The 24,795-nt window shown below is 53.7% G+C and overlaps 2 protein-coding genes across 5 annotated transcripts; one reads left to right on the top strand and one right to left on the bottom strand.

Annotated features, from left to right (window-relative positions):
* Positions 1–3,660: 3,660 nt before the first annotated feature.
* Positions 3,661–12,150, bottom strand: RRP9 (ribosomal RNA processing 9, U3 small nucleolar RNA binding protein). Its single transcript, XM_017548088.2, has 15 exons — positions 11,992–12,150; positions 11,630–11,712; positions 8,307–8,416; positions 7,880–7,947; positions 7,757–7,798; positions 7,357–7,483; positions 6,623–6,747; positions 6,450–6,542; positions 5,802–5,902; positions 5,585–5,719; positions 5,439–5,501; positions 4,875–5,020; positions 4,714–4,793; positions 3,937–4,010; positions 3,661–3,829 (listed from the first exon to the last, which is right to left on the bottom strand). The coding sequence occupies exons 1-15, from the start codon at positions 12,076–12,078 to the stop codon at positions 3,736–3,738; spliced, it is 1,428 nt and encodes a 475-aa protein (XP_017403577.1). The 5' UTR covers positions 12,079–12,150; the 3' UTR covers positions 3,661–3,735.
* A 319-nt stretch (positions 12,151–12,469) lies between these two features.
* PARP3 (poly(ADP-ribose) polymerase family member 3) lies at positions 12,470–18,646 on the top strand. Of its 4 annotated transcripts, none has more exons than XM_037738587.1 (12): positions 12,470–12,904; positions 13,149–13,265; positions 13,567–13,756; positions 14,285–14,410; positions 14,584–14,772; positions 14,972–15,104; positions 15,190–15,416; positions 15,673–15,822; positions 16,032–16,118; positions 16,351–16,528; positions 17,538–17,693; positions 18,106–18,646. In XM_037738587.1, the coding sequence occupies exons 3-12, from the start codon at positions 13,574–13,576 to the stop codon at positions 18,273–18,275; spliced, it is 1,599 nt and encodes a 532-aa protein (XP_037594515.1). In that variant the 5' UTR covers positions 12,470–12,904; positions 13,149–13,265; positions 13,567–13,573; the 3' UTR covers positions 18,276–18,646. The 4 variants fall into 4 exon arrangements, with proteins under 4 accessions (XP_037594515.1, XP_017403303.1, XP_017403380.1 ...); XM_037738642.1 differs by having other exon boundaries at positions 12,764–12,904; positions 13,572–13,756; XM_017547814.2 differs by lacking the exon at positions 13,149–13,265 and having other exon boundaries at positions 13,572–13,756.
* The last annotated feature ends 6,149 nt before the right edge of the window (positions 18,647–24,795 follow it).

Here is a 24,795-nt window from a genome sequence, read left to right as displayed (position 1 = left end):
TGCCTAGGGACAGCTTCTGCCACTGCACTTCCCTGTACCCAGCGACCCCAGTAGAAGTGTGTGTGAGCAGCAAATGACTGGGCTGGATTTGAGGAAGCTCTGCACTGGGATGGTGGAGTTCAGCACTGGGAACTGGACAGCAACCAGAAGATCCAGCATTGGAAAGGTAGGGGTGGGGAAGAGAAATGAGGCAGAGACATGGTAGACGAAGAGGGGTTTGAAAGGGAAGGGCCACTTAGCCGGGAGCCAACCCCGTCCTGCACCAGCTATCCCTCTGTCTTACTTAACTCTGCCTAGGGTTTCTGTACACACACTTCTCTAGTCAGGAGGCCCTGGAAAGCGGCTCCTTGAAGAAGATTCTCTTGTCTTAGGCCTTTGCTCAGGTGATTTCAAGACAGGGGGTGCTCTTCCCCCAGCTCTTCCCATCATTCAGGTCTCACTGGAAGTCACTTCTCCAGAGACCTTACCCCAGTCTCTTTCCTCTCACTCTGTTTCACCTCGTCATAACACTAATCATCTGGATTTGCATTGTCTGCTCATTTACATGCTTTATACCTCCAGGGTGTAGGCTTCTTGAATGCAGAAATTTTTCTTGTTCATTTCTGCATCGCCATGGCCTAGAGCAGCAGCTGGGGCATCACTGGAACACAGTAAAGTGTTGTTGGACAGATGGACAGATGGACGGATGGATGATCAATGGATGGATGGACAGACGATGGACAGATGGATGGATGATCAATGGATGGATGGACAGACAGATGGACAGATGGATGGATATGCTACAGGATGTGAGGGATAGTTTCCCAAGAGAATTTGGAATTACACTTTCAGAAAGAAATGGGAATGAGTACCTGGCAGACCATACAACAGGTATAGAAGACATATTACTGTCACCATCCCCACAAAGTGAGCCCAGCCCCCTAGAAGATGGGTTGCCAGCCCTCTTGCCTTCAACTTCCTGATTTCTAGTTTCCCTTTTGAAGTTAGGATTGATGGTAGATTCCCTGAGAATGGCTGTAGTTTGCGTGGCTCAGCAGTACAGACTGTACTTCTAGGCCCATTCTCAGGAAGAAGGGAAGAGTGGATACTGGCTGCTCATCTGTCATGCCACCCTCCTAATAGTGGCCAGGGGGGCAGCCAGGTGCCGTGGCTCACACCTGCAATCCCAGCACTTTGGGAAGCCAAAGCAGGCAGATCACTTGAGGCCAGGAGTTTGAGACCAGCCTAGCCAACATGGTGAAACTTTGTCTCTACCAAAAATACAAAATTTAGCCAGGTGTAGTGGTGCATGCCTATAAACTCAGCTACTTGGGAGGCTGAGGCATTAGAATCATTTGAATCAGGGAGGCAGAGGTCACAGTGAGCCAAAACAGTGCCACTGTACTCCAGCCTGGATGACAGAGACCCTGCTAAAAAAAAAAAAAAAAATAGTGGCCAGAGGGCTAGGGTCTGGCCATTCCATCCTTGACTCTTCCTGGACCATCAGAGTCTGAGGTTGCCCTCTAGTACCATCTTCTGTCCACTCAGGAGTAAGAAGAGCCCAGCTCTGGCAGGAGAAAGGTGGAGTGATGTTCTGCACTGTACACACTGTGGATTCACTGCCAAAGTGTCCCGTTTCTGTGCCCTTCACAACATGACAAGGTAGTCGCTCCCATCAAAAGAGGAAGTTTCTTTCCCTTGAATCTGGGATGGCCTGCCTTTCACTTTGGCCAGCTGAACGTGATGGAAGTGCCAGGTCCAAGCCCAGACCTCTAGATGACTTTCATGCTTCTCTCTTAACCCTGTGCAGACAAGTGAACAAACCTGGCTTGGGCTAGCCTGCTAGAGAATGAGAAACCACATATGGATGTGCAGTTTTCCCAGTGTGTCCATTGCCAGCCAACCTCCAAACATGGACAAGTCAAGGTCAGCATAGCTTCAAACACACAGCTGACTGCAAAAGCATGAGCAAGCTCAGCTGGGACCAGAAGAAACCCCCAGCTGGCCTACAGACTCATGCACACTAATGGTTCTAAGCCAGTTTTAGGATGGTTTGCCACCCAGCAATAGCTAATGGATGCAGGAGTCATGAACACCTACTCAATCTCAGCCTGAGAGCTGCGTGGAACTCAACCCTACCAGAACAGCCAGATTTTGGGCAAAGCGGAGGTGAGAAGGGTCCTGGGAGACACTGAGGCACTGGATTTGCTGACAGCAGCCTCTGCTCAAGAATCCAATAGCAAGGAAGCCCCAACAGAGAAAGGCTGAGAATAGAAACTATGGGAGAAATTACTTTCAACTTCCAAGTTGGAGTCGTCATTTTCATTTGGTGACAATATACTAATGGGAAAGGGTTCACATGTTCAGGGGCTTTTCTGTGTTGTGTGCAGTGTTCTTCAGATGCGTTTATGACATTGCTGAGCTCACTGTGTGACGGGACATAGGAGTGAGTGAATTCTACCAACATGTTCCTCATCTGTAATAGGATTTTTCAGGCCGGCAGTGACTCACGCCTGTAATCCAAACATTTTGGGAGGCTGAGGCAGGTGGATCACCTGAGGTCAGGAGTTTGAGACCATCCTGGCCAACATGACAAAATCCTGTCTCTACTAAAAATACAAAAATTAGCCAGGAGTGGTGGTGCACGCCTGTAATCCCAGCTACTCAGGAGGCTGAGGTGGGAGAATCGCCTGAACCTGAGAGGTGGAGGTTGCAATGAGCCAAGATCACACCATTGCATTCCAGCCTGGGCAACGAGAACGAAACTGCATCTCAAAAATAAATAAATAGTATTTTTCAGAGGCTCAGCCTGAACTTGACCCCTCTGGTCCCAGGTTAGTTACAGGCAGGCACAGGTCAGTCTGAGGGGGAGGCCTCATGAGCATGGGGGCAAAAGGGGGTGGCTTCTTCTCTCAGGGGACCACACCACTCCTTCACAGGTTTAGTCCTTGGGCCCCATGGGTGAAGGCTTTCCCTTAACATCCCCTTCTCCTTTTTCCTGAGAGGAGGGGACCTCACTGTGCTCTGCATCTCCAGTCCACCTCTGCCTCCTCCTCGTTGGCTACACCCCACAGCAGGAGAGAGCTACCCACTCAGTGAAATCAGGGAAAGTGAGCATTCACTTTGAGTCACTTGCCTGGCAGGCAGGGCCTGGCTGTGATGAGCACTGCAGTCTGGTTCTGACATTTAGACCAAAGACAGCACTCCTCCCAACTTGGACCCCTGTCCTCAAACAGCAAGCCCACCAGTGCAGGGTCCCATTCCCACTCCCCACCCCTACACCTCACGGGCAGTGTGTCCCTGCCAGCTTCCTGACGTGACCTGGGAGAGGAAGCCAAGCCTGCTTGACTTGCAAGTCTGCTGTCTACAGTCCAGTTCTGACCCTAGCCCCAGCCCTTACAAGCCATGGCTTGAAGGGTGAGCAGCTTCTGACCCCGACCACCCAAGGGCAGTGACAGGCAGCTAGCCCAGTGAGGTCATGCAGGACACTCAGGGAGGGGCCAGGAGCCAGGAGCCAGCCGAGGTCTCCATCCCAAGTTCTTTGGAAAAGGATAACAGCCCTCAGGTTAGCAGAGGGGCAGAGCTAAGAGACTGCTGGAGTCCTGTCCCTCCCAGGCAGCCTCCCACCCAGCCCCTGATGCACCCCTAACTCCACTCCCCTAAGAAGCTACAAGAGACAAGGCCCAAAAGAGGAGGCTTTTAATACAAAGAGGGTGGGACATGGCCTGGGAAGGACTTAAATAAGGAGAGTAAGTGTCAGGAGCCGGCAGCTGGGGGTGCAGGGACCCTGCGGAGTGGGATGATGCAGACAGAGTTCCGAGCCTCTTTGATTCGCCACCATCGGCCAAGCCTGCAGGGAGCACAAGGAGCAGCTTAGACCCGGACCAGTCTCCAGCCCATTTCCACGCAGTTGTCCAGCCTGCACCACCTCACCACACCCTCAAGGGCCACACATACCTGTGCTCCTGCCCCACCCCAGCTACCAGGAAGTTCCCAGAGCTGGAGAACTTGAGGCTGTTAATAAAACCCACCTGAGCAGTGAGAGAAAGACAACATGAAAAGACATTAGAACACCCCTCAAGCACCATCTTCAGCATCGCAGTCAAGGGCTGGGCCTTACCAAGACTGGGTTAAATCCCTGCTCTGCCCCCTGCCACCTGCTGATACAGGCCAGCCCTTTACCTATCAGGGCCTCAGCCTCCAAATCTGTCAGATGAGGGTAAGCAGAGCACTGGGCTGGCAGTGAGTTTGTGAGGATGAAGGAGGCAGTGTACACCAAGAATGTCAAGGCCGTGGCCTGAGGCTGGCTCCTGGTTGTGGGGCCCTGGAGACCCCATGAGTCCCCACTGACCCAGACCCTACATTCTGAGCACACATCACTGACAGATCCTGCCACTCTCCCTCAGGTCACCCCAGTGTGGACGGTCAAGTCCACACACTCTAGCCTACCACCCAATCTGGCACCAGCAGTGCAAATCCCATCACAGGGCCAGGCCTCCATGCCTTTGCCCATGCTGCTCCCTGACTTGTACTCCAGCACCCTGGACAGAGCCTAGGCTAGAAAGGGGAGCAGGAGAGGGAACCCGGGGAGGGTCCCTGCCAGGCCCTGTGCTAGGAGCTGGCCCTGCCCTGAGAAGGTTCCCTTCTGACAAGAAGAAAGACCTTAAAGAGCGAATTCCAGGGGCCTCGGCAGTGTGGCAAAGACAGGCTGAGCATTCAAGCCCACTCACTCACCAGGGGGATGTCACAGAGAAGGTCAAGCCGCCGGAAGCCTTCCCCACACTGCCAAAGCCGCACACAGGAGCTGTGGGAGCCTGGGGAGACAGGGACAGTGAGCAACCCCCACCCGGCAGCCCACCCGGCAGCCCCTCTTCCCTGCCTCTCAGGGCACCCACCTGTGGCCACGAGATCTGTGTTGAGGAGGGCTGCCACCGATGATATCCAGAAGGGCTGCTCCAGGCCTGGCTCCCCCCGCATCCCGTGAGCTTCACGCTGCAGGGCAAGTGGTCGCTTCTTGGAGAGGCCCCACAAGGCCACAGAACTATGGACAGGGAGGGAGTACAGCAGTGAGGGGCCAGAGGCAGAAAAGTCAACACGTGTAACACAAAGGATAAATGCTTGAGGGGATGGATACACTGTTTTCCATGATGTGATTATGACATATTGCACGCCTGTATCAAAACATCTCATGTACCCCATAAATACATACAACTAATAGGTACCCACAAAAAATTTTTTTTAATTCTAAAAAAAAGAAAAAAGGCCACATGACAGGAAGGGGTCAAGAGCACACAGCTGAGACAAGGTCATCTGAGCTCTCTGCCTCCGCACCCTCATCTATGAAAAGAGATTACAACAGCTACCCCACTGGGGGTTCCATGAGGCAAGCTCAGGTCCCTGCAGGCAGCCAGCGCTTGGGAGCAGAAGGCGTGGCCAGAGACATCCAAAGGCACCCTTACCCATCGTCTGCGCCGGATACCATGTGCTCCTCGTTGATTAGGTGGATGCAGTCGATGGAGCCCCTGGAGAAAGGGGCTGTTGAGGGGTGTGACCTAAGCCCACCCCCAGCCCCTGTAGCCCCCACTGGCATGGCAGGCCACCTTACTGGTGGCCGTAGAAGACAAGCTGGGACTCCTCAGGGATCTTCCACACACGTACAGTCCCATCCCGGCCCCCAGCGGTCACACAGCACTCCCGGCCCAGGGCATCTAGTGCAGCCACAGAGTCCTGGTGCCCGAAGCTGCAGAGCGGACAGAGTAGGATAGGGGTCATGCGTGAACTCACGCACATGCATCCACACACCCTCTCCCACACACACTCACAGAGTCTCCACGTAGGAGTTCTCTGCCACGTTCCACACCTTCACGGAGCGGTCATGGGATGTGCTGTAGAGCTGGTGGGTGCCTCTGCGGAACGCCAGCCCCTAAGGGTGCATAGGGAGAGGACAAAGAGGACCTGGACTATAGCAGGTGAGAGACAGGTCAGGCCCCGGGAGGACTTCCCAAAAAGCAAGCCATGTGGCATGTCCTGGGAGGCACTTTTGTGCAGCCCACATGCCCATCTGCCCCTGAGCAGGTGCAGACTTCTTTATTTTTTTGGAGACAGGGTCTCACCGTGTTGTTCAGGCTGGAGTGCAATGGTGCAATCATAGCTCACTGCAGCCTCCAATTTCTGGACTCAAATGATCCTTTCACCCAGTCTCCCAAAGTGTTGGGATTAAGAGCTGCCACACCCTACCCAGAGGCGGACTTCTCAAGGCCCTCCCTGATTCCTGAGCAAGCTCAACCCAGTCTCCCCCAGGTCTCCCCATCCCTTTAGCCCATTTATGTCTTTCATAACACCACTCACTACCCACTCGCTACCCTCGGATGCAGGTTCCCTGAGGACCGGGACCACAGAGGCCAGCACTGAGCCTAGCGTACTCAGCACATGCCCGCTAACTATCCCCTGGCAAAGGCCCAGCTCCTCACCGACACTGCATCCCGGTGTCCTGTGAAGGTGTACAGGTTCTGGCAGCTCTGGGCCTCCCAAATGAGAATGAGCTTGCTGCGGTCACCCGAAGCCTACGGGGTGAAGACAATGACCACAGGCACCCACTGTGCACCAGACCTCCCACCTGCCCCCAGGGCCAACCTGGCCTTACAAGGTACTTGCCGTCGGAGGAGATGGCCATGCAGAGGACGTGGCTGCTGTGGCCAGGGGACTTTCCCTCGGCACCCTTCTTGGCTCGAGGAATCACATGCAGCTTCCGTCCACTCTCCACACTCCCTGCCATGGGGGGTGGGGGAGAAGCTACTGGGATGTGGGGACAGGGCTGGCTGGCAACCCCTCTCCAGCATGGAATAAAGAGCCATGGCAAAGGTCCTGGACCAGACTCGGCCAGAAGACCTGGCCCAGCCACCATGAGCCTGCAGAAAAGCCACCTCAGTTTCCTCATCTATGAAGAGGGACATTAGTGCCAAACAGCAGCCATGAAGCCCAAAGAAGAAAAGGGATGGACATGGGATTGATGGTCTGAGTTCTTCTGTCACCAGTGAGTGGAGGAAGAACTGCTCAGCCAGAATGGATGGGAACCCAGGAGGACCGGGGTCTCAATCCCAGGACTGCACAGCCTCAAATGCCTTCTAGTCCAACCACCCACCTGCAACACTGATTCCCATTAAATCATCAGCCTGACTTTGTCCAAAGGTATCTAGGGACAGGGTCTCATAAGCCCCACTGCCAGGCAGCAGCTTCCACTGTCACCCAGAGAGTACCTCTAGGGAAGCAAACCTGCCTGCAGCTCAGGGCTCAGCCTGCCGTGACCACTCTCGCTCCCCTGACCAGCCATCCTGGATGTGTCACGGGGGTTCCGGCCCCACCCAGGCACTCACTCACACTTAATGATGGTGCAGTCTTTAGCAGCAGAAAAGATGGCCGAGTCATCGGGGGTGATGACCAAACATGTGATAGAGAGCTGGTGCCCCCGTAAAACACGAATGTCAGTGGAGGCTGGGGCCTGGATCTGGGCGGACAGGGGCTGGGTCACTGTGGCTGGTGGCATAAAGGCACCACCCCCATCAACCCCACCCAGCAGTGTTGGCCCTTCCCACCCATCCCAGCCAGAAGGAAAACAAGACCCAAGGCTACAGGGACCAGCTCCTTACCTGACCCTATAGTCCCAAGTGTCCACCATGTTCCAGAGCAAAGACCCCCACACCCTGAGCCCCCACTGACTCACCTGCCCACCAACCCAGGTGGGACCCCAATTCCCTCCAACCTTACCAGGCCCACTCACCTCCTTTGCCACCGACTTCTGCAGCCTGCCCCTCTGCTCGAGCTGCATGGAGAAGAGTCAGATGGGACCCTGGGAGCAGATCAGCTCCACCCCTGCCTCCGCCAACTCTCCCTCCACACCTACCACATCCTCCTTCAGGCGCCCCGCCACCTGGTCCTCCTCAAATGCCCGGGCCTCAGCCTTCTCCTCCTCTGTGCAGGACAGACCAGACCAAGTAAACCGAGGCTCAGACCCCTCTTCTCCCATCCTGTCCCCATCCCACTGTTCCAGGGCTGGGTAACGCAGGAAGTTCCAGCTGCCTCAGCAGAGGGGAGGGCAGGCTGGAGGGTTTCTTCATGCCTTTACTTATTGGATCAGTACTTATTGTCAGTACTGGCTTCCCTGGAAGGCCCATGAGAGCTCCTGGCCACCCCCACAGGGCAGCCAGTACTGACAGCCCGGGCACTCACTGGGCACCCATGTCAGTCACCCATCAGGTGGCTGGGGCTGCAGCGGCACACAGCAGACCAACACAGGCACAAGCCCTGCCCATGGCTGCCCACTGGCTCACCTTGCTGTCGGAGCTGCTCTAGGTAGAGCTTGGCCAAGCGCAGCTTCTTCTCCTGTGCAGTTTCCTCCAGCTCTTCCTCCTCCTCCTCCTCAGGCCTCCTTGGAGGTAGGCTGTGGGCAGAGAGGGGTTGGGTCTGAGGGGCTCAGCTTGTTCCTCTGACCACTAGGACCCTGCCTTCTGAATGCTCACCTTCCTATCCAACCTTCCCCATCCCCGCCAGCCCATATGGCTGGTAACTACACTGCAGAAAGCTGAAGGATGTGACTCTCCAAGCTAAAAGGCCCCACTCAGTGGCCCACATAAGGGTGGAAACAGACCCAAATCCCAAAGAGATCCCTAAAGCCTCTCAACTCTGGGGGAAAGAGGAGGCTTCCGAGAGAAACCAGGCTTTCAAAAGAAATCAGGTCACATACAAAGAGTCAGGAACCAAAATGCTCCAGCATCTCAACAGCAATATTGAGAACGAGACAGAGGAGCCTCACACACACAGCTCTGGAGGAATATGCAGACCCCTAAAATGCCATGCCCAAACGATCAACAACACTGCCAGCTGTGCAAGGTGCCACAGAATTGTTTCTCCCTCTTTTTCTTAAGAAGGATAGAGGATGTACTCCCCAAACAAGAGAGTAAACTAGGAAAGGGAAGGCAAGGGATGCCAGAAACCAGAGATGCTACAGAGAGAACAGAGAAGAGGACACCATCCCCAGACATGACGGGGACGGTCTGGATCAGATCCAAGGACCCACCAGGCAGACACACCGGGACTGTCATCACCACTGCACCATCCTTTACCCTGGGGACAAGGTTCAAAATGAACCTTCACTGCTTGAGGATTGACCTTTACTGATAAAGTCACTGCTTTCCCCTCCATGCCCCCAGTCCCCAGACCAGCAGAGAGTACTCACTTCACTCAAAGACAGGTCCTGCTTTGACCTGCTTCTGGGAGCTGGGAGTAGGTCATGGGCACTCAAACACAGAAAATCCAGGGCAGCCCATTCCCTCTGATCATGTGCCCGCAGTCTCTGTCCATTGCCCTAACCGTGTTTCCAGGACTCACTCATAGCCCTGCCCCTGACTTCCCCAGAAGGGGCCTTGAAAACTCTCAGGAAAGCCAAAGCCGGACCATGCCCCAGCAATCATTTAGTGCCCTATGCCTGGCAGGCCTCTAGCCAAAAACAGGGCTGGTGCTGCCCTTCCCTTACACAGCCAAGGGACCTGTGTTAAGTTCGGACTTCTACTCAATTTAGCCAAACTAATCGATCTATTGTTGAAGGATTCATATGCATGAGGCAGAACAGTAAAGAAATGCAAGGGAAGTACACACTATGATTCCATTTACATGGCATGCTAGAAAACACACAACTCTAGGGGTGGTAGCTACCACAGACGTGGGGAGGGAGAGGAGCTGACTATGAAGAAGCAGGAAGAGTTTTGGAGGGTGATGAAACCCTTGTATATCTTCAAGGTAGTGGTAGTTACATGACTGTGTATATTTGTCAAAATTCACCAAACCATAACTTTAAAAAGTGAATGTTACTATATGTAAATCATACCTAAATGGAAAATATTAATTTTTTAAAAGAAGAAGAAAGAAACCAAAGAAATTATTAACTCAAGTTAGGAATAACAGTTGGGGCTTCTAAGTTGCTGCAAATGCTCTAGTTCTTAACCTAAGTGGTAAGTGCAGAGGTTTACCATTTTACCACTACTCTCTACATTACAAATGCATATCATTCACTCTTCTGTATCTAACAAGCTTCACAACACATTGAAAAAATATTTAAAACTGCTTAGCCTACACTAGCCTGGCACACACTCATCCACAATAACCTTCCTGGCACACACTTATCCACAATAACCTTCTGATTAAGAAAAGTACATTAATGGCTGGGCATGGTAGCTTATGCTGATAATCCCAGCACTCTGGGAGGCTGAGGTGGGTGGATCATTTGAGGTTCAGGAGTTCGAGAGTAGCCTGGCCACCATGGTAAAACTCCATCTCTACTACACATACATAATTAGCCAGGCGTGGTGGTACAGGACTATAATCCCAACTACTCAGGTGGCTGAGGCAGGAAAACCACTTGAACCAGGGAAGCAGAGGTTGCAGCAAGCCAAGATCGCATCACTGCACTCCAGCCTGGGCAACAGAGTGAGACTCTGTCTCAAAAACAAAAAAAGTACATAAGTCTTTCTGCAGGCAAATTAAGGCAACACATACTCAATTCTAGAAGTGAGATTCTCAAGTCAACTCATAAGGAAGACACTAGGATTCCCTGATCCAAGAGCTCTAACCCACAGGGTCAGGCCTGACACCTTGCCTGACTCTTTGAAATCATGAAAGCAACCACACCCATCATCTGCAGAAATGAGGGGGGCATTCAAAGCCCTTTAGAATCTGCATGCACCTATGACCACCCCCCATTATTGTGTTTTTGTAGAGACAGGGTCTTGCTCTGTCACCCAGACTGGAGGTCAGTGCATGATCATAGCTCACTGCAGCATCAGCTTCCTGGGAAGGGATCCCCCTACCTTAGCCTCCCGAGTAGGTGGGACTACAGGTGCATGCCACCATAGCCAGCTAACTTTTTTATTTTTTGTACAGACAAGATCTCGCTATGTTGTCCAGGCTGGTCTCAAACTCCTGACCTCAAGCAATCCTCCCACCTTGGCTTCTCAAAGCGCTGGTATTACAGGTGTGAGTTACCAGGCCCAGCCCCTTCCATCTTTTCTATCATCCATTCTGGCACACTCACACCTCAAACTTTTTTCTGATTCCTGAATGCCTTCCCTACCTCTCCATGAGAGACTCCTCCTCATCTCTCAAGACCCTATTTAAATGTCCCTCCCCTGTTCCCAGACACACAACTATAAGATACACATCTCACTACAACACACTCTCTTCACCTCCTGCCTAACTCTGCACTTTCAACAGTGAAGACGGTGCCTGGCATGTTAAGAGACAGGGACTCCAGTAATTGTGAAATTGCAGGAAAACTGGCAAGGGGAGAGGGATGCAAGAAATATTTGACAGCTTTGTTCTGTTTTCCTGCAATTTCACAATCAGTCCAGTCCCATGTTTAGCTCCCTGCCAAAACCCAAGGAGGTCGCAGTAGCCTCGGATTGGGGCCTAGGGTCCTTCCCATCCACAGACCTCGCAGAAAAGAGACTTTGCAGGACCAGAAACTAAAGGAATGAGCCACGATGTCAGAGCCACGGCCAGAATCTTGGGTTCTAGGCTTAGCTCTGCCCGGACTCACCGAGTCTTCCATTCACCATGGGCCTCAGTTTTCCCTCCCACTAGGTGGAAAAGAACAGCTCACCTTTCGCTCTCAGAGTCGCTGGAGATCTCCTCATTCATCTTGGTGCCACCTTTGGATTTACCCCTGTCCCCCGCAGAGACGGCCTGGGAATTATACGGTCCTTTCTTTGGTCAAGAGTCCCGACCACCCTGGCATTGACTAAGGGGCCTCCTCGGGTCCCTCATGAGCCCCAGGATGGTAAAGGCTCCCGGGTTAAGCGCACAGTTTTCTAGGATTTGGCTAGCGGAGAGAGGAACGAAGCTGATTCCAGTTGGTGTCCCGGGCGAAGGGCTGGGGAAGGGCCTGGACCCGGGTCCCTTTGATGGGATGACAGTTGTTCCAGCACCAGGGCATACCGCGGCCCGCAGAAGCACCATGCTCACCTTTCGCCGCCGCTTGCCGGCCGCCGCACTAGCCCCGGCCCCCGAAGCCGGCTTTCCCCGCTTACGAGCAGCCGCTTTTGCCGACATGCTGCCCACCGGGTGTGTGCCTGTAACCACCGGAGAACTCACGTGGCAACTGAACCCTCCCCGCACCCCAGCCGCCTGGCAAGATTCCGCTTCCTGATAGGCTGCCATAGCCCGGGCCCCGCCTTCCAATGCTCCATTGGGTCCTTCTGCAGGCTCTACCACGCCCCCAAACACCCATAGGATGCACTCTTGTGGCCCCGCCTCCTGGAATTCCTATAGGCTCCCGCACCAGGCTCGAGTGGGAAGCCGGCGTCTCCCGGGCGCTTCCGGCCTGAAGCTGCGGCGCTTGCGCTCTGCTGCTGGCCGACTTCGAAATAGCAAGAGCCTTCTCGGTGTTTGCGCCCCTTGGCCGCTGGGGGGCGCCAGAGACGCGGAACCCATCCGCGTTCTGGAGCGTGACTCCTCCCCTCCTGGGGCAGCCAGGCGCTAGGCCCAGCGGGGATCCAAGCAGCCCTCGGGAGAGGGAGGCAGTGCCTGTACCCGGGCCCAAGGTCACCGGGCGACCGACAGATGCATGCCGCAGGCCCCGGCCACTACGGACGCGACTGCCCGGGCCTTGGATATGCCAGATCGAGTGCCCACCCGTCCGTGGGACTGGCCTCCTGACTCGACCTGCCCCGGCCTCTGCTTCACCCCACTGGTGGCCAAATAGCCGATGTCTAACCCTTACACAAGCACATACGGCGTCTGGTGATTCTTGGGAATTCCCTCGCTAAGTCACGCCTGAGACTCATGGGGAGATACTAGACCTGAGACTGCCCTGGGAGGCGCACACAACCAGGTCGGGTGGCAGCCAAGACCTCTCCCATGTCCCTGCTTTTCTTAGGTGAGTGTCCTATGGTCCTGCCCACAGTCCTCCGCAGGGCAGAGCAGGGCAGGGCAGGGCAAGGCCTGGTGGGACTGGCCTTTGCCCTCTGGCAGTTCAAGGCCGTTGATCTGGAGTTCTGACTTCCCAGAACTCTTCAGTCCATTGGGAAGGGCCTCTACAGCACTGGGTTCTAAGCTTCAGGGGGATAAATCTGGCCCCAAGAGTCCCGCCCCCAGCATCCTCTGCCCACCCTCCCCCATAGCTCCGTGACTCAGCCCAGCAACCATGCCAGGGCTGAACTAGCTGACACAGGGGGAGGAGCCCCTAAGTGGACTGGAGCGATCTTCCTTTCACTTTCCCTACCCCTCAGGACTCACAGGTGAGCTGGAGAGGGTAGGGAGCCAGGCAGACTCTGTTGACCAGAGTGGGAAGACTGGACAGAGTCCTAACCTTGCACTTGTGACTGGGGAAAGGAGTGTTTCTGAGTGACAAAGAGCTGGGTGTGGTCTGGGGCTGGGAATGCAGTCAGAGTGGACAGAGGACACAGTGAAAGGCCACCAAACAGGGAGCCTGGGGTGGGACAAGTTGGTGCTATACAGGCCCAGGGTGGGGGTGGGGAGTGAGAGTGGGCATTGGGGATGAGGAGACCATGGAGGCCCACAGGCCCCTCTGTGCCTCAGGACAGCCATGGCTCCAAAGCGGAAGCCCTCGGTACAGACTGAGGGCCCTGAGAAGAAGAAAGGGCGGCAGGGGGCAGGGGAGGAGGACCTCTTCCGCTCCGCTGCTGAGGCCCTCAGGGCCGCACCTGCAGAGAAGCGCATAATCCGTGTGGATCCGACGTGTCCGCTCAGCAGCAACCCTGGGACCCGGGTGAGTGGCCCCAGCCAGGCCAGAGCCTGCCCACTGATAAGCACAAACACACCCAGGCCTCCCCCTTGGAGCTCAGTTCTGGTTTTGGAGCCCAAGGCCCCCAGGTAAGCGCGCCAGAGCAAGGCCATGTTCTTCTGACCACAGACATCAGGTCTGTGTCCCATCAGGTCTAGGCAGGTCACATCTGCTTTTCAGACCCCATGCAGGCCTCCGCCCAGCATGCTTAGGGAAAGGTTCTGACCACCTCAGTCTCCGTGGCGCTCACCCGTGTCCCTTCAGGGCAGAGCCATGTCCCTCTTGGATTTCCCCATTCAGTGCCCAGCTGTGTCCTCCCAGAATCCCCCATACCCCCATGCGAGTGTCACACCACATTCCCTAGGGAAGAGCCATGACCACCCAAGCTTCCAAGACAGAGTCCCTCTGACTCCCACTGCTGTCAGACTCCTGTCCCCTTTGGAGCCCTCTCAGTGTGCAGCCAGGCACCCATCTGACCCCCGCCAGCCTGCCCCCACCTCCCTTCTGGCCCAGGTGCATGAGGACTACGACTGCACCCTGAACCAGACTGACATCGGGAAGAACAACAACAAGTTCTACGTCATCCAGCTGCTCCAGGACGGCAGCCGCTTCGCCTGCTGGACCCGCTGGGGCCGCGTGGTGAGTGCCCCGCTTGCTCTGCACATGCTGCCCAGGGCCCCCAGAAGGCCACGGCTACTGACTGGGCGGCATCCCCAACCATCCAGGGGTGCTCAGCACAGGGCCTGGCCCAGCACACAGGCCAGCAAACGCCAATGGTGGGCACACCCCTGAAGGTTGTCTGTGGGTGGCAGGGAGAGCTCGGCCAGTCGAAGCTCAACCCCTTCACAACACTAGAAGATGCAAAGAAGGACTTTGAGAAGAAATTTCAGGAAAAGACCAAGAACAAATGGGCAGAGCGAGACCGATTTGTGGCCCACCCTGGCAAGTACACACTTATCGAAGTGCAGGGAGAGGATGAGGCCCAGGAAGCTGTGGTGAAGGTGAGAGGGCCAGGGAAGGGAGGCGGGCCCTGGGCAGAGGGAGGGCGCTGACTGGAGAGTCCCCGCTGGTTGGGCTGTGCCACTGCCCAGCTGTGCAGCCTCAGGCACAGAACTCCCCTCTGGCCTCAGGCTGGCTGGTCTCTGTCTGGTGTCGCGCCCTGCCCAGCCGCTCCTGCTCACACGTGCTCTGTATCTTCAGGTGGACGGAGGCCCAGTGAGGACTGTGGCTAAGCAGGTACAGCCCTGCTCCCTGGACCCAGCCACGCAGAAGCTCATCACTAACATCTTCAGCAAGGAGATGTTTAAGAATGCCATGGCCCTCATGGACCTGGGTGAGGGGTGAGGCAGGCAGGGTGGCAGGGGCCTCAGGGAGGCAGGGCTTCGGGGCTGAGTCTCCCCGCTCCCCCATCTCCCCAGATGTGAAGAAGATGCCCCTGGGAAAGTTGAGCAAGCAGCAGATTGCACGTGGCTTCGAGGCCTTGGAGGCGCTGGAGGACGCCCTGAAAGGCCCCAGGGATGGTGGCCAGAGCCTGGACGAGCTGTCCTCCCACTTTTACACCGTCATACCGCACAACTTTGGCCGTAGCCGGCCCCCGCCCATCAACACCCCAGAGCTTCTGCAGGCCAAGAAGGACATGCTGCTGGTGAGGGCTGGCAGGGGTGCGGGCAGGCAGTGGGGCCTAGGCGACCAGCGAGATGAGGGACAGGTGTCCAAGAAGGCCCAGAGGGGTGGACTGCCTGGGTGAGCTGACAGATGGGTGGGGAAGGCCAGGAAGACAGATGGGGTAATGGGACAGGCGGACACACTGGTGGGGTGGCTGCAGTACCAGGCATGTGAGAGAGGAGAGGGGAAGCCAAAGGTCACGTGGGAAGACGAGCAGCCAGGGCCCATCATGCTAGGTGCTGGCAGACATCGAGCTGGCCCAGGCCCTGCAGGCAGCCTCTGAGCAGAAGAAGATGGTGGAGGAGGTGCCACACCCCCTAGACCGAGACTACCGGCTTCTCAAGTGCCAGCTGCAGCTGCTGGACCCTGGGGCACCTGAGTACAAGGTGAGCTGGGCCCCACAGAGGGGCCAGGCTAACAGTGAGCCCCGTCCCTCTGCCCACCTGCCCTCCAGGTACCCAGAGGAATACTCGCCCTCAGCCTTCTCTTCCTGTGTCTCCAGGGCCTGCAGAGGGCTCGGGACTAGGGGGACAAGAAGAGGGGGATTAACTCCTGAGCCTCCCACCCTGGCACCCAGCTTCTGCTCTCCCCACAGGTGATACAGACCTACTTAAAACAGACTGGCAACAACCACAGGTGCCCTACTCTTCAACACGTTTGGAGAGTAAACCGAGAAGGGGAGGTAAGGGAGATCCCCCACCCCCTCCACCATCACCCTGTGCCTTAGGAAGATGCCCTTGGCTTATCTGCCCCTTGGCAAATCGTTTAGCAACTCTGCTCAGTTTCTGCCAGGCCATGAGTGTGCCCGAGTAAGCAAAGGGGCCCTCAGGCTTGGTCACACCTCTGAGCAGCAGGGCAAGGTGCCTGAGTGCTTGGGTGGCATGACTCCCATTTCTCCCATCCTTTCCACTCAGGGAGACAGATTCCAGGCCCACTCCAGACTGGGTAATCGGAGGCTGCTGTGGCACGGCACCAACGTGGCCGTGGTGGCCGCCATCCTCACTAGTGGGCTCCGCATCATGCCACATTCTGGTGGGCGTGTTGGCAAGGGCATCTACTTTGCCTCAGAGAACAGCAAGTCAGCTGGCTATGGTGAGGTTTCCCTCTAGGCCAGGCCCTGGGAGGGGTGGCACTAAGGTGGATGGGGCCCAGTCCTTGCCCACTGGAAACTCACGGTAGATCCGAAAGAAGAACCATTTAGTGGTTAATGACTACAGTGCTCAGTGGGTTGTCCTGGGCTTTAGGACGGGGATCTCAGGGGAAGTGCCTGATGGTCAGGGATGGCTTCCTGGAGGAGGTAATACAGATAGGATGGGTGCACCAACCAGACCTGGGAGTGATGGCGAGCCCAGCTGGACTTGTCTGTGGCAGGATCTCAGTGGCTATAGCTGTGGAGAAGGTAGCAGCAGCCAGAGGCTGCTGGGAGGCCATGCTCTCATCCAGGCCAGATGTGAGGGGTGCCTTGTCCAGGGCTGGGAGGTGCGGGGCAGGGAGCCCATGAGAGGGATGTGTGGGAGGTGGGATGGCCAGCGTGTGGGAAAGGGTCAGCACGGTCTCCAGTGACTTCCAAGTTTCTGGCCAGAAGTGTCCTCACTGAAATGACCTCCTGGGCTGACCCCATCATTGGAGGCCACCACCATTTGTAAGGCCAAGAGAGCATGGACCAAGGATACATCCCAAAACAGATGGGGCTGAGGTTCTAGGATGCCTGAGGTCACCAGGAGCAAGGGGTCCACCAGGAGGGCAGAGGAGCTTAGGAAACAGTGGCAGGGTAGGCTCAGGAGAACCAGCGTGAGGAGGTCCCAGGTAGGGGCTGATGATGTCAGCAGCGAAGTCAGCAGAGCAGGCCAGGGAGAAAAGCCTCTGCCCCGGGTTTGGTCACTGGGAGGCCATTGCTGACTTTCATGAGGACAGCAGCGGGTGCAGAGGCCTGGCCACAGGGAGCAGGCCGGGATAAGGAGGGAGTGACGGCTGGAGGAGAGTGAGCCTTTTCTGGGCTGGGGCAGCAAAGCCAGAAGGGATAACATGGCAGCAGAGGGGAGCCTGCAGGCTAGCAGGAGGCAGGCTGAGCTGCCTGCCGGTGCCTCCCTGTGTTCTCCAGTTACTGGCATGAACTGTGGGGACCATTACATCGGCTACATGTTCCTGGGTGAGGTGGCCCTGGGCAGAGAGTACCATATCACCAGGGACAACCCCAGCTTGAAGACCCCACCTCCTGGCTTCAACAGTGTCATTGCCCGAGGCCACACCGAGCCTGGTGAGTCCTTGGAAGCTGGACAGGCCAAGGAGAGAGGTGGGGCTGAGGTGGGGGCTGGGACATTTTCAGGGAGGGGGCTGTGAAAAGGGACAAAAAGAAGCTTCCCTGTAGCCACTCACTTTGTCATTTGACAAATATCCACTGATTCAACAAATCTTTCCTGGGCATCCCGGAGGGCTTCAATGCTCAGTCATTGACCGAGCATTGAAGGATGAGTAGGAGTTTCCCAGAGAGAAGGCAGGACGGACACTCCAGGCAGAAGCCCGAGCCTATCCCGTGGTCTGGAGGTGGGCAAGGTGGAATGAGCAGACGTGCCCTCTGACAGATGTGGAGACAGCAGGCAGCAGGACTTATTTGTAAGGCCAGGGACCAGCGACCCCTGAGCCACCCTGACCCTTGATGTGCCCTGCAGATCCGACCCAGGACACTGAGCTGGAGCTGGATGGCCAGCGAGTAGTGGTGCCCCAGGGCCGGCCTCTGCCCTGCCCAGAGTTCAGCAGCTCCACATTCTCCCAGAGCGAGTACCTCATCTACCAGGAGAGCCAGTGTCGCCTGCGCTACCTGCTGGAGGTTCACCTCTGAGTGCCCACTCTGTCCCCCTGGGTCCTGCACGGCTGGACGGTGATCTTCACTCTTCCCTGTCTCCGTTTCCCCCGTATCACTCCGTTTTTCAAGAATGCAATACATTGTTGTTAACTACAGTCACCGAGCTGTACAAGATCCCTGGATTTACCCCTCCTGTCTGACTGAAATTTTGTATTCTTTGACCCACAGCTGCCCAGCCCCTCTCCTCCCAGCGTTCTCCTCTTTACTTGTATAAGGCAGCTTCTTTAGGCTCCACATGTAAGTGAGGTCATGCGATGTTTGTCTTTCTGTGCCTGGCTTATTTCACTTAGCATAATATCCACCAGGTTCACCCATGTTTTCATAAAGGACAGGATTTCTCCCTTTTTAAGGCTGAATGGTACTCTGTTTTGTATATGCTCCACCTTTCCCCTATCCGTTCATCTATCGGTGGACATGGAGGTTGCTTCCATCTCTCGGCTATTGTGAACAGTGCTGCAGTGAACTGGCAGCGCAGACATCTCTTGGACATGCTGATTTCATTCCCCTTGGATGGTTGCTGGATCCATATCGCTCCTCTTGCCAGGCTCCCCTGTGTCCCAGACATCGATCCCCCTTCCCTCCAATCCCTGTTAGCCTTGGCATGGCTGTGGCCCCAGAGTCTTGCCTCCTAAAGTGATGGGTGTGGTGGGGACATATTATAGGGACACAGATGCAACAGCCTACTCAAGGGGCACAGCTGAGAGTGGGCTGGGTCCCACATCCACCCAGGCCGTCCATCCTGGCCTGGACTGCACATCGGAGCCATGTGGTCACCAAGGTAGGCTAAACTGCAGGCGTGCGCAAGCAGGTTTAGTAAACATGGTATTCTATTGCTCCAGCCTCTGCCTGTCTGTGCCACAGCTGCGCTGGGCCTGAGCCTCCAGCCACACTCCAGGGAGTGAGCACTCACATGGGTTGATGTGGATCATGTACATACCCCTGCCCCTCCTGGTCCATCACTGTAACAGCCTGCTTCCTCTCATTGAGCCTTTGAGGGCAACCCCCGCTATCAACTTAGAACTGTTTGTCATCTGGGGACCCATGTGGTGATTCTGTCCTTCATCCCAGACATTGTCAGGTGAATCAAGCATTCCTCATGTCTTAGCACCAAACATCCCTTTGTGTCTTTTTGTTTTCCAGGCAGGGTCTAACTCTGTCACCCAGGCTGGAGTGCAGTGGTGCGACCACTGCTCACTGCAGCCTCAACCTCCCCAGGCTCAGGTGATCCTCCCACCTCAGCCTCCAGAGTAGCTGGGACTGCAGGTACATGACACCATACCTGGCTAATTTTTGAGCTTTGGCATGTTGCCCAGGTTGGTCACAAACTCCAGGGCTGAGATGATCCTCCTGCCTTGGCCTCCCAAAGTGCTGGGATCACCGCACCCAGCCTCCTTTGTGTCTTAATCTAAATATTACAAACAAGTTGAGCGCATGTCAGGAGCACAGCTCTGCAATCATGAAAGGAGGCTGTTCAGGCAGAAATGCCAGTGATCACCAGCAGGTCATCCTACCCACGGACGAGGAGTGCCAGTGCTGGAGCAGGCGACGTCCAGGCTAGGGTTGCATGGTACAGTTACATGTTGTGTCCCTTTAGTCTCCTTTAATCTGAAAACACTCCTCAGCTTTTTTTTTTTCCTTTTATAACTTTGACGTTCTTGAACTCTTGAAGAATATAGACCAGTTTTATAGCATGTTTCTGAGTTTAGGTTTCTCTGATGCTTTGTCGTGATTAGACTTAGGTATTGCATAGGCAGGAACATGACATAAATGATATGCCCTCAGTGAATTCCATCCGTAGGGGCATGGCCCATTCTTGGTAATGTTAATTAACCTTGATCATCTATTAAGGTGATGTCCACCATGTTTCTCCACTGTGAAGCTACCATTTCTCTCCTTTGTAATTAATCAGTAACCTGTGGGGAAATATTGTGGGGTGTAAATGTCCCTTGTTTCATCACCTTTCACCCATTAGCTTTAATATCCATTGATGATAACTTACCCGAAATCAATTACCTGAATCAATTTTTGCTAAGATGGTTGGAAACGGTAGTTATCTAACTCCATCATTTCCTTTATAGTATTAGTTAACAATATCCTTTCTGTCTTTGTTATCAGTATAGACTCATGGATTTTTATTTTATTCAGTGAGTTATAATCCATTACTGTCATTTATTTTTGAGCCTCAAGTTGTCCCAGATTTGGCCATCAGAAGGTCCCTTCTGTGTCCCGGTCATTTTTTTTTTTTTTTTTTTTTTTTTTGAGCAGATCCTTTCTGTCTGGCATCACAAGATGTTCCAAGTTCATCTTGTACAAACTTGGAATCAGCCATTTCTCCAAGGAGTCCTGGTTCCTGAGAGCAGGATATGTTGTTTAGAATCCAAGATCTGGGCAGTAGATGTGCTTCTTGGTACTAAGGTGTAATTGCTTTTAAGTCCTTTCAGCAAAGAGAACTAAGGAATGTGTATATGTGCTGGGCACAGTGGCTCTCGCCTATAACCTCAGCACTTTGAGAAGCCAAAGCAGGAGGATCTCTTGAGCCCAAGAGTTCAAACCTGGAGTGAGTTATGATTGCAACACTACATTCCAGCCTGAATGATAAACTGAGACTCTGTCTCTAAAAAAATAAAAAAGGAAAAAAAAAGAAGGGGGAGAAGGAATAAGTATGTGTGAATAAAAAACAAACATATCTCTCTATACCTATTTCTCCAGTTCCAATCAAATACCACAGAGTTCTTCCATTCTTCCCCAATTCCCTATTTCCTCAGTTCTCAAACAGTAAGAACCTGGGTTTCTATCAACATCAATATATCTACCTATTTGCTCAATTCTACACAAAAAGGAGTTGCAGAATTGCCATACCCATACCCTGTGAAAAACAAACGTTCTAAATAGAGCTCATGATGTATCTGATCTTACTCAAGATTATCTTTTTGTCTTTAGACTGAGGGTCCATGGTCAAAGTAACAGTTTGAATACAGGTTCAGATGTTACTTGGATTGGTTCTTTCTCTTCAATGAGTTATGTTATTGGTTTGAAATACAGGTAGGCTCAATCATTTCTGTCTACATTCTTGTTACTGTATCGTTTTCAATATGTGGAACATTAATATAGTTCCAAAAGGTCCACTCTATACAAGTAGAATCCTTCTATCCCCTCACTTCATTCCTACTCACCTGCTGGAGGGAGCCAGTTTCTTAGTTTCTGGCATATCCTTCCCGTGACTTTTTTATTTTGTTTTGTTTTGTGTTTTGCAAATTTTGCAATACACACACATACATACACGTGCTAACAAGGTGTTTTAATTTTTTATTCATATTAATGATGTTGAAGGGACCATGAACTCTGCAACCCGCCATAGTCTCCACCCCGCCCTAGTCCACTTTTCTCATTTGCTGCTCCCACCTGGCCCTACTGAGCTCTCTCCAGGGCCTGGTAGCTCAAGGGCTGCCCCAGACCTACAGGGCTGCCTGGGTAGAAACCAAAACTTCAAAATCCAGCTTCATCTCCTAGAAGCAAATGCCCAAGTTCAAGTTGTAGCCAAGGAAAGGAAGGGACACCTGTGTGGACGTAGCTCTAGGAAGCAAGTGACCTGGATTCCAGGTCCAACTCAGCTGTTTGATCTGGGACACATTTCTCCCCTCTCTGGGCCCTACTTTTCTCATCTGAATAATGGAGAACTACACTGGAGTCCTCTGAACTCCAGCACAAAATTAGTCAAACCAGGAGGCCCATGTCCTCTCTTCACCATCTAGATCTGCAGCGATGCTGACCATGTGCCTGTGAGGGGTGCTAGGGGGACAGGCGGTACAAGTGAGACTCATGAGATCCCTGCTCTCATGGAGCTTACATTCCAGCAAAGCAGGCTCTAAGCAAATGTGTGCATAAATGTGAAATACCACAGCAGGTAGGAAAAGTGCCGGGAAGAAAAATAAAGCAGGATAAAATGATTTGAGTGATGAGAAGGTAGAACGATTTTAGAAAAGATGGTCGCTGAAGGTCCCTCTCGAGTAGAGACCTGAATCGTGTGAGGGAGCAAGCTGTGGGCAGATCTGCAGGAAGGGTGTTCTTGCAATGGAAACACCAGATGCAAAGAAACCGGTTTTATGGGCAGAAAGAACAGCAAGCAGACTGCTGTGGCTAGAAATACTGTGAGCAAGGAGGGTGAGCTCAGAGATGGGCAGAAAAGGCAGATAATAGGGCCTAGCTCACATCACAGAGGAGCTGAGATTCTATTCTGATCTATTCTGATGATGGGAAGCTCTTGGAGGGATGAAAGCTGGGTCATGGCCCATGTGCTTTGTTTTTAGAGGGATCCACTTCAGCCACTGTGTAGAGAGTAGACGGTAGAATATATGTCAGTTAACATCCAGTCAGCAAGATAGAAATTACCCTAGGTATTTCAGACAAGGGAAATTTGATACAGGGAAAGAATTGAATGACCAAATGGGGGATGATGCGGCAATCCAAAGATTAGCAACAGCCGGAAGTCACTACCACCCTAAGACTGGAGAGATCAAGGAAGCAAATGGTGCTCTGCTGCCCAGAGGAGAGGGTCGCCCTGCAGGAGCCAGACCACAGAGGGGGCCACCTGAAGGAGCCCCTGGCTGAGCTTCAGAGGGAAGTAAATCCTGGCTTCTCCCTCCTCCCATCCACCAGCCTTCTGCTGGTAACTTCCATTGGCTGAACATACCCAAAGTCAGTCGACAAAGGAGCCTGGGAAATACAGTTCCCAGGAAGGCAGTATAACACTGGGGGAAAGAGGGATGAATCTGAGGGCAAACAGGCAGGCAGCCAGCACAAGGTACAGGAGCCGAGGCCATGACACCAGTTAGAAGGATGCTGAGATGGTCCAGCTGAGAGGTGGTAGTGGCTGGGACTTGATGGTGATGGTGAGAAATGGCTGGATTCCAGAGATCTCAGTAGATTGGACATAGGGCATGAGGGAGAGGGAGGCATCCTGATAGAGAGTTTACTGAGATGGAGAAGATTCTGTGAGGAGCAGATTGTTAGGGAAGGGTCAAGAGTCATCGTTCTGTTTTGGACATAGGAAGTTTGAGATGCCCATTAGTGAAAGTCCTGGGGAAAATGTTGAAAAGGCAGCTGGATACCCAAGGAAAGAGGAAGAGGCTTCAGATACCTTTGGAAGCTATCAAAGTATAGATGGGGTTTTGCCATGAAACTGGGTGTCTTCACCTGGGGGCGTATGTCCCACTGGAGTTACATGGCTTTCCATGAGCCAACCACAATGGGGCAGGGAACCCTGCCATTCACTGATTGGTCAGGACTGGGTTTTGTGCCTAATCAGGAAAATGGAGGGTGTGGATCTTGTTCACCCAAACTGCCTGTCCTGAGAATTCGGGAGGGGTGGTTTCCTGAAGAAAATTCATGGTGTTTAGCCAGGTATGGTGGCTCATGCCTGTAGTTCCAGCTACTCGGGAGGCTGAGGTGGGAGGATCACTTGAGTCTGGGAGGCAGAGATAACAGGGAGCCAAGATTGCACCACTGCGTTCCAGCCTGGGCAACAGACTGAGACCCTGTCTCAAAAAAAGAAAGAAAAAGAAAAGAGAGAGAGGGAAAGTGAAAAGAAAAGAAAATTAAATTTAGGGCACTCTTACCAGAAGGGGACCTGTTTGCTAGCAGCAAAAACAAAACAACAGCAACAAAAAAACCAAACAGCATCTGCCCGCTAAAGCCTCCTCTCACTTATCCCACACACTATCATGGGGCACCTATTCTGTGTGTAATTAATATTAGCTGAGCATGGCCGGGCGCAGTGGCTCATGCCTGTAATTCCAGCACTTTGGGAGGCCACGGCGCGGGCAGATCATGAGGTCAGGAGTTCAGACCAGCCTGGCCAACATAGTGAAACCTCATCTCTACTAAATACAAAAAAAATAGCCAAGCATGGTGGCGGGCGCCTGTAATCCCAGCTACTCAGGAAGCTGAGGCAGGAGAATCGCCTGAACCTGGGAGGCGGAGGTTGCAGTGAGCCGAGATCATGCCATTGCACTCCAGTCCAGGCAACAGTGTGAGACTCCGTCTCAAAAAATATATATATTAGCCGAGAACCTACTATGTGCCAGGTCCTATGCTTTTCTCTCACTTTTCCCAGCCTTCTTTCTTTCTGAGAGAACTAGTCCTCTTGGAGGCTGGGCCATGCCTAAGGGTCCTCCTGCTTCAGCTGTTGTCTCACTGCTACCGCAGTTTCCCTTTAATATGAGAGCTAAATGCTGTGATTACCCCCATTGATGAGGATGGGGGAGGAGAGGAGATGGGGGCCACTTCCCACCACTGAGAAAGGTAGAGCAGGCTCTGACTCCAAAGCCCATACTCTAACCCTCTCAAGTCTAGGCTCCAGGTGGGTGCCTGCTCTGTCCTCCGCCCCACCACCCTAGAGACACCCCCAGGCACTTCCACAGCAGAGCCTCCAGCCTTCAGCGGGCAGCTGCTAGGACCCAGGGGGCTGGCACCAGGCCCTGCCCCTCCCTTGCCAGCC

This window comes from Cebus imitator, unplaced genomic scaffold, assembly GCF_001604975.1.
Source record: "Cebus imitator isolate Cc_AM_T3 unplaced genomic scaffold, Cebus_imitator-1.0 Scaffold0, whole genome shotgun sequence".
Classification (NCBI taxonomy): Eukaryota; Metazoa; Chordata; class Mammalia; order Primates; family Cebidae; genus Cebus; species Cebus imitator.
Note: the sequence above shows the minus strand (reverse complement) of the source record. Positions and strands in the feature narration are given on the sequence as shown.